Genomic DNA, 8,273 nt, shown 5'->3' with positions numbered 1-8,273 from the left:
TATGCATTTAAAACCATCTCGTAATAGTAAAGGCAATTGTCAGCTCTCCTCTGTGCGCTGAAGTGCAACGGCTGCTACTAATTCATTAGTCAAGGGAACTTGTCCGGGATGGTGAAACTGGTCAATATTCTGATTATGGTGGCAGTTACAGTGTATGTTAACAGAGCCTTTAGTAACAAAGTATCAGGTTAAACATATGAAATGGAGGTACTAGTACCTACTGCATAAACTTAAAATGTTAAAACGGGGCTGGAGAGATGGCTCAGCAGTTAAGAACTGCTCTTCCAAAGGACCCAGGTTCCATTCCCAGCACAAACATACATGGAGGCTCACAACCATCTAAAGCGGAATTTCCAGGGATGCAATTATCCTTTTATGAACTCAGCAGGTACAGGCATGCTGCACACGGTACACAGAAAGACACATAATCTTTAAAAAACAAAAAGAGGCATAAAGATTCTATATGCCTTACAATAAATAATACCAAAAGAAAAAACACCCTGGCTTATGCACAGAACACAGTTCTCCTAGCACACCCACCATACAGAGAACATGAAAGCCATAAGGGTTGATGAGAAGTGAACTCTCCAACACACCAATTGTGGAATTTCACCAAATGCTACCAGTATGACCGCACACCATCATCAACTTTCTATAGACAACTGCTTACTGTGTCTATAAAGCAGTGCCAAGTAAATAACAATAAACCATATACTAGGCAAAGAATTTTATTAACCCTTTTCCAAACTTTATTCCCAAGCTTCTTCAGCTTAATTTGCTGCAAAGAATGAATTGTGTTTAAGCAAAAACTGAAAAGAGCTGCAGTGTCCAAGGGGCTTGGGCTTAAAAATATTAGCGATCTAGATTTGATCAGATCCACAAACAAAAGACCTTTAAAAAGCAGCCATGATATAAAATAGCAGCTCCTGTAACTTCTGCAAGAGTCACTTCTTCAGATGTCCCCTCTGTTCAGTTTGCCTCATTCTTAGAAGCCTCATCAAAATTCTCCACCAGGTCTAGAAAAGAACCAAACAGTAGACATCCTGAAAATAAGCCAATTCTACAAAATAACTCAGATATTTATGGAAAGGATCTCAAATAAACCTCAAATGAGACCACGTTGGCATGGTAATAGAGTGTGGTCTGGAAAAGCTAACAGAGTGAGCATCATGTTTAAATACTCTGTTTATCGCTCATCCTCCCTCAATTTAGAAACTAAAAACAATCAATATAATCAATAACAGAACTAAAGACTACCATGGCATGACCAGAGTCTAAGGCTTCAGGACATTTGTCTATAGTGGAAAAATTATGAATTTTTTTTGTTCTTCCACATGACATGAACTCAACATAATTTAGTTGGACATGGTGTCACATATCTGTATTCCCAGCACTCAAGAGGCTGAGTCAGAAGGTTCTGAAATTTGAGCTACATATTGAAACAATGTTTCAAACAAACTATATAAAAGAGAAACATTGCTAAAACTAGGAATGTAAGCTCCTCCGGCTCTGTGTTTCAAAGCAGCTTGAGCCCTAAGAGCGGCTGATATCCTGCTCACCCACAATCACTGCTGTAACTCACCACCACCAGCCTGTTAACTTTTTCTGTAAAGATTCATTTTTCTCCCTTGCCAAAGTGATTCTTACCTGGGACTTCATCATCATCATCCTCTCCAGTAGCAAGGGGTGCTTTTCCATCCACAGCTGTGAAAGAAAAATGAAAATGTAACCAACCTATCTTTGTTTTATTATTTTTATTTTTCTGAGACAGGGTTTCTCTGTGGAGCTTTGGAGCCTGTCCTGGAACTTGCTCTATAGACCAGGCTGGGCTTGAACTCAGAGAGATCCACCTGCCTCTGCCTCCCGAGCTGGATTAAAGGGTACCACCACCCAGCACCAACCCATTTCTTTAGATCAATAAATGTCAATCAAAAGGAAACACCAAGTTATGACCTGTATTCGTGATGGCAAGTGACACTCGAGGTTTCAACCTATATTACCATTAACATAAAATTTTGATGGACACAAACAAATGATCAGAACACAGCTAATACTAACTCTGCATACAAAACAGTGAGAACATTGAGCGTAGGGAGTGCTCAGGGTATAGATAAAACCACACACCAAATTAAGGTTAGGTTGATTTTGGGAGGGCAAATGAAGAGGTCAGTCATTTCCCTAAATATTCTATGCATGGTATAAAGCCTAGTAAGTACTGAAATAAAATATTAAAAAAAATTAAGCCAAATACGGTGACTTAGACCAACCACCACAGAAGCTGGAATGCAAAGGCAAGCCTACAGTGAACTCCAGGTCAGCTAGGGCTACACCGGGAGATCAATCTCAAAAAGCCATAAAACGGAAGAACAAGAACCAAAAAGGCCTAATTCAAAGTGACTTTCAACTGTTATGTAACCACTGTTCCTCTTTTCTTCCCCCTTTCCTTTTTGAGATAGTAGGAACTATACTCAGGGCCTTGAATAAACAAACTAGCAAGAACTCTACTACTGAGCTTCACCGCTCAGTCTATTTTAATAAACAAATAAATAAATGAGGTACTTTAATTTGTCCATGCTTTCAACACATAAATTTTCAACTTGCAGTGCTACTATTTCAGCCTCCCCAGTGGGTGGCACTGCAGTCATGGGCCATCACACCTAGGCCACTTTCATCAAACAGAAAGGTGAGTTCTGAGAGCAAACAGTTCTAACCTGCACACCCATCAGTGGAAATTTCAAAAGCTGATCTCAAAGTTCCAGATGGCTTAAAACATCTTGATGCCTCCCCCATAACAATAAAAGCATAAAGTGAGTCAGCATCTAACAAAAACAGCTGAGGAAATAGCAAGCCACAGAGTAAACCCCTTGAGCTGCTTCTGCATTCAGATTCTTAATTTTTAAGCAAAAGTAAGTAAGTAAGTAAATAAATAAATAAATAAGTCGATCAAGCATTAAATTGTCATACCACCTATGATGGCTAATCTTGGTTAACTAGACACCAAGGGGGAAGAGGGTACCTCAAACAAGGAATTGCCTCCATCAGATCAGCCTAATGGCATGTCTGTGGGACATTTTCTTTATTGCTAATTGATGTAGAGAGATCAGCCCATTGTAGGTTAGTGTCATCCCTGGGCAGGTTGGCTTGAGATAAGAAAGGCTGTCCAGGGCCAAATGGTCAGCCCTGAAAACATACATGTAACACTATACATACCAAGTAGGTTATAGTTAGGAATATATATAGTATACACATATCCATATAACAATGAAATAAAGGCTGTGAATTTGAGCCCAGGAGTAGCCAATATAGCAACATTTCTCCATGGTTTTTGCCTCAAGCTCCTGCCTTGGCTTCCTTTGATGATGAACTTGTAAAGTGCAATGAAATAAAAATAAGCCCTTTCTCCCCAAGATGTTTAGATCACGGTGTTTATTGCAACAGAATCAAAAGAGAACACAGCCTGTTGTACATGTAAGTCAACTAGGCTACAGTCTGCCCTAAACAAAATCCCAGTCAAACTATAATTTGAAACACCAGAATATTGGCAGCTATCATCTATATTAGCAATTAATTATGTGTTTATAAATACTTAAGAGCCCCCAAATCACCAAACACAAAGACTGTAAATAAGATGGCATGCTAGTTTTACTTTTGTTTTTCTGAGACAGCATGTCTGTAAGTCTCGAACCCTTAATTCTCCCTAGTTCAGCCTCTCAAAGTGTTACCAGGTGAGTCACCACGCCCAGCCTGTCAACTTTAAACCTAAGCACAGCAAAATACAAAATTGACAGTTTTTAAGTAAAGTTTCTAGTGTGATTCAAAGCTAGGAAGGTGGTAAAAAACAAACATCCACCAAACCAAGAAAAACTAGACATATCACTATAAATGAGACTACATAAAAAAAAATTAAACGTGTATTATTCTTGTAGGTAAGTAAGTTGGTGTTCTACATCTAAAGACATTCTTAGCAATTCTGAGCACTGAGCTCAAACAAATGCAACCCTAAGGATACTCACATTGTTTGGGCAGAGCTTCAGCCAGTCTCCTTAAACTAGTCAGACTGTCTGCCCCAAGCTGGTTTAGAATGCTGGGAAGCATTTCTGTCAGTTGCTTTGTCTCGGCGTGGCCTGTAATGGTGAAGGTGTTTGCTGCCAGAGACGCCTGAACTTTAGGGTTGTTAAAATGGATCACTGTTCCTTGGTTTGTAAACATGTTCACCTAAAAGAAAGAATATAATTACAAGTAACATTCACCAAAGATTCCTTTAAAATCAATAATGTCTTTATTAAACTAAAATCTGGCTGATTGAGTTTTCCCTTTAAAGCACAGGAGACAATTTCCCTGGAACGTGTAAGCAAATAGCTTTCTGGCTTCCCAGTTCCCCAGATACTCAAACATCTAATGGAGCACAGATTACAGTGCTAACAGCAGGGGGAAGACAATTACCTAGCCTATGATCATTAAAACTTTCCAGGTACGACATGCTTTGGCACTTACCTCTTCAATACCAGAGATATTGTTCACCCCTAACTTCTTTAAGGAGAACTGCAGTTTTTTATCATCTGCTGTGGCTGTTCTGTGAACCACCTTCTTCTTTCTGCGAGCAGTTCCCTGGTGGAAGGAAAAGGGCAAACAGCAACATTTATACCACAGCAGTCTACCCTAATTTTTTCCAGTTCTTTGCTTCTGTGCAAGATAATTAACCAAATGGAACATGGCGGTGCACACCTTTAGTCCCGGCACTCAAGAGGAGGCAGAAGCAGGTGAGTATCTGTGAGTTTGAGGACAGCCTGGTTCACATAGCAAGTTTCAGACAAACCAGAGGAAATTAGGTTTCAAATAAAAACAAATACATAATAAGATGAAGGGAAAAAGTTACCAAACCCACAAACTATGAAGTTAAAAATGAAGGTTAAGATGGAAGTATGGGAAAGGAACAGCTTATGAATTTTTCCTAAGTACTAGTTTGTCAGATGCAAAAAAAATTTTTTTACAGGTCCTAACATTTTAAGTCTTTTAAAAAGTGATCAGAGGTGGCATGTACCAACCTAAACGAAACCTTATTTATACCTTTTGTTGAGAAAAATCAAGACCTCAATTAATACACATAGATGAGATAGTAAACAAAATAACCAATGAATCTGTATACAAACCTCTACTACAGCCAAGAGTGGAAAGCTAAATAAAGTTCTTAACCCACTGAGATCTTCAGGCCAACATCTTCTTTGATGTCCCTTAGGGAGACCAGCTGGCCAGCACCCCAGTGGAACTAGGAATGTGATCCCTCTTCCCCGCATTGCTCAGCTCCCTCCCTGGAGCAAAGTTCTTCTCTATCACCCAACCAATGACTTCCACAAGCATCACTGTCTTTCCTAGTTTACTTTTCTTAAGTTATTCTTACTCATTTTTCAAAATCCTGTTCAAGCTACTATTCAATCTGTCTTCAAAGCCTCAACCCTGCACTAAGTGTATGACGTGCTGTCACTCCCAACTGTATACTATGAAAAGACTTCTGTAATACCAACTACAATACTACCAGGAAAAGATTAGATTCTAATACAGGCTACCACCTATAGATTCCACACATTTCACAAATGGAGAATTTACTATGTTTAGATAAAAGAGTTGTCAGTTTTTCCATTAGACACTGAAAAGGGTCTTGAATAATATTTTCCTGAAAGTATGTAAATCTAACACTGATTTTCTCTAAACCTCATTCATACTGTAAGGTTTCTTAAAAGGTACAGAAAAATGTTCCGGTATTATGACTGGAAACATTCTGTCTTAGCTTAACAAACAATGGATACAAAGTTTCCTGTATCAGATTAACTTGGAAGGCTTTCATTTTTCCTAGAGATGCCCCTCAAAGTAAAGCCAAGTGATTAGAGGAACAACCTTGCACACAAGCACACCACTCCAAAAACTATACTGTAAGAAACAGTTTCTTCACCCCAGCACCTGAAGGCACTGCCTTAAGGTAAAGGAAACCATCTGATGCTAATGTCATGAGTGGAAACTGAGGACTACAATCAGGAGGATAGTAACTGCTGGCCAAGTCTGCTAACTTAGCAGAGCTGTGTCTTATTTAACCTATGTGCTACATCTGGCTATCACACAGAAGATGCTCCTGAAGGTAAATGTTTAAGTTAGGACAGTTTAATAGGTAATAAACTCGTTCTACAGAAGCTCCCAAAGCTTTACCAAGTAAAGACATGCTCTGATTCCCCTAGCTGCCACACCGTGTTAAACACCAGGAATGTGCTAACGCAATACAGGAGACTAGGGAGCCCTTCCGCCTGGAGTGGACTGCAGACCAGCGAACACCAGGTTCACTAGCCTTCACTAAGCTCAGTATCCACCAGGAGTTACCAATTAGCCAACACATTTTCTTTCTCCCAGTGTAGAATAATTACAAAGACAGAACAAAAAAGAGACACGTGCTTAGATAGTATTTTCCAATCTAACATCGACTGATCATGAATTCCAAAACCACAGCAACTAAGGAAGGTATCCTCAAATACCCTGGAAAGGAACAATTACCCCGTTGAACATTTAGTTTAGAAAGCATTACAGACAGGTCTTAATTTAAAAAATTAAAAGTAAGCACTAAGCAGAACAAGAAAACCAAGATATTCTGTTAACTTACTTAAAAAGCAACAATAAACAAGAGTGAGGACGCAGTGCTGGAGTAGAGAGCTTGCCTCGCGTGTACCTGAAGCCATGTTTGAGCTCCAGCACAGCTTAAAATAAGGAAAATTGAGAAGGCATCAATTTTGTACAAGTCAAGGGTAGAGGGTGTGGGTGTACAATGACTTTGGCAGAGAGCTTTCTGCAGTAATAAAACGAAATAAACGCTTTTGTTTGTACGCTGTAATCTTAAAACCACGCAAGTAAAGTTATGTTTTAAGTGTTATTTTCTTCTCTACTCAATTACCCTCCCCCAATAGACAGCCTCTCCGTTTCTTTGTGTGTCTCGTCTCCCTTGGATTCGCTAGTTTTGCGAACTTCCCCGACCAACCAAAGTGACAAAACAGCGCGTGAGATATGAAAAGGGAAAAACAAAAAGCAAAAAACAAAAAAAACTTACTTTCCCACCAATGCGCACTTGTGCCTGCAGCTTGGCCAGTTTTTCCTGGTTCATGATCGTTTCTTTCATCTACAAAGAGAGGAAATGCTCAGCAAAGAACACTCGGCCTCCCTCCCGCATTCCACGCTCGTTATTTCCCAAGACACCCGCGGGAGAACGCCCTTCCAGGCCGAGGCCTGGACCCCAAATTCATCCCGCAAAGCTCCAGAAGGCGGCACCGAGCGAGCCGGGTGAGCACAGGACCCCTCGCCCTCCCCGCCACACACATCGACCGGCATTGCCCCCACCCCGCCCGCGGCCCCGGCTGCCCTGGGCCTCGCCAGGGCCCGCCCGGCCCCGCCGCTCTCCGCAGGCCTCGCGGTACCTGAGGCTCCTGTCCTCGGGTCCCGCCGAGAGGTGGAGGAAGAGACGGCGTCGCCTCGCCCCCGGGGCAGCCGCCCCTGGCTCGCCCTTGCCCCCGAGAGTCGGCCTGAGCGGGAGCGCCCGTCCGTCGCATCGCTTTCCTCGCCTCAGCCCTGTCCCTCCCTGACTCGCTCCAGCCGGCGACTGCCCGCCCCCGCTCCCGTCCTCCTCCCACGCCGGCGTCCACAGCCTTTTTTTGTACCTTGTCGGAGTGGAAATGGAGCCGCGCGGGGGATTAGGGTTCGCGCTCAGGGGGTCTCGGGCGGACCAGCTGAAATAAGGCGCACACACGCGGGGACGCAAGATGGCAGCTAGAGGGAGGCCGGAAGTGACGCGTCGCCACTTCCTCCGGAACTCAGGAAGCGGCCTTGGCGGCTCTGCGCACGCGCGGCGGGGCCCCGCGGCTAGGGTGCGGGTTCTCGGGGTTCCTTGTTCTCTTTCCTCGCGTGCCGCGGCGGGCTGGGAGCAGCGCCGGAGAGCTAGGATCCGCGGACACTGCCGGTCGTGTTGGGAAAGGCTCCGTGCCGAGCTGTTCTTACGTCGGTCTTTCCTTCGTCCACCCTAGGGCATCCGGCTTTGTCCAGTAGGCAGCAGTGTCTGCTTAATAAAGGGTGTAAATAAAGAAAACTATCAAAAACAGGGACGCTAATGTTCCTTTCCGAAATTAGGTGGCTTGAGTGATGTTGAAAATCGCGATTCAGAATTTCTAGAAAGCGTTGCCAGAATTTATCCCATAGCTCCACCCCCTCAGAGCAATTTCATCCATTCAAGGTTGAAACAGTGTGAC

The 8,273-nt window shown here is 42.8% G+C and overlaps 1 protein-coding gene across 1 annotated transcript; it reads right to left on the bottom strand.

Moving 5' to 3' along the window:
* Nucleotides 1-712: 712 nt before the first annotated feature.
* Btf3 (basic transcription factor 3) lies at nucleotides 713-7,835 on the bottom strand. Its single transcript, XM_041663584.1, has 6 exons — nucleotides 7,689-7,835; nucleotides 7,085-7,153; nucleotides 4,495-4,608; nucleotides 4,014-4,215; nucleotides 1,648-1,704; nucleotides 713-1,016 (listed from the first exon to the last, which is right to left on the bottom strand). The coding sequence occupies exons 2-6, from the start codon at nucleotides 7,151-7,153 to the stop codon at nucleotides 970-972; spliced, it is 489 nt and encodes a 162-aa protein (XP_041519518.1). The 5' UTR covers nucleotides 7,689-7,835; the 3' UTR covers nucleotides 713-969.
* Nucleotides 7,836-8,273: the final 438 nt, after the last annotated feature.

The sequence above is a fragment of the Microtus oregoni genome, unplaced genomic scaffold (genome assembly GCF_018167655.1).
Source record: "Microtus oregoni isolate MIOR12 unplaced genomic scaffold, Mior012 000014F_ref0000157, whole genome shotgun sequence".
In the NCBI taxonomy this organism is placed as follows: Eukaryota; Metazoa; Chordata; class Mammalia; order Rodentia; family Cricetidae; genus Microtus; species Microtus oregoni.
Note: the sequence above shows the minus strand (reverse complement) of the source record. Positions and strands in the feature narration are given on the sequence as shown.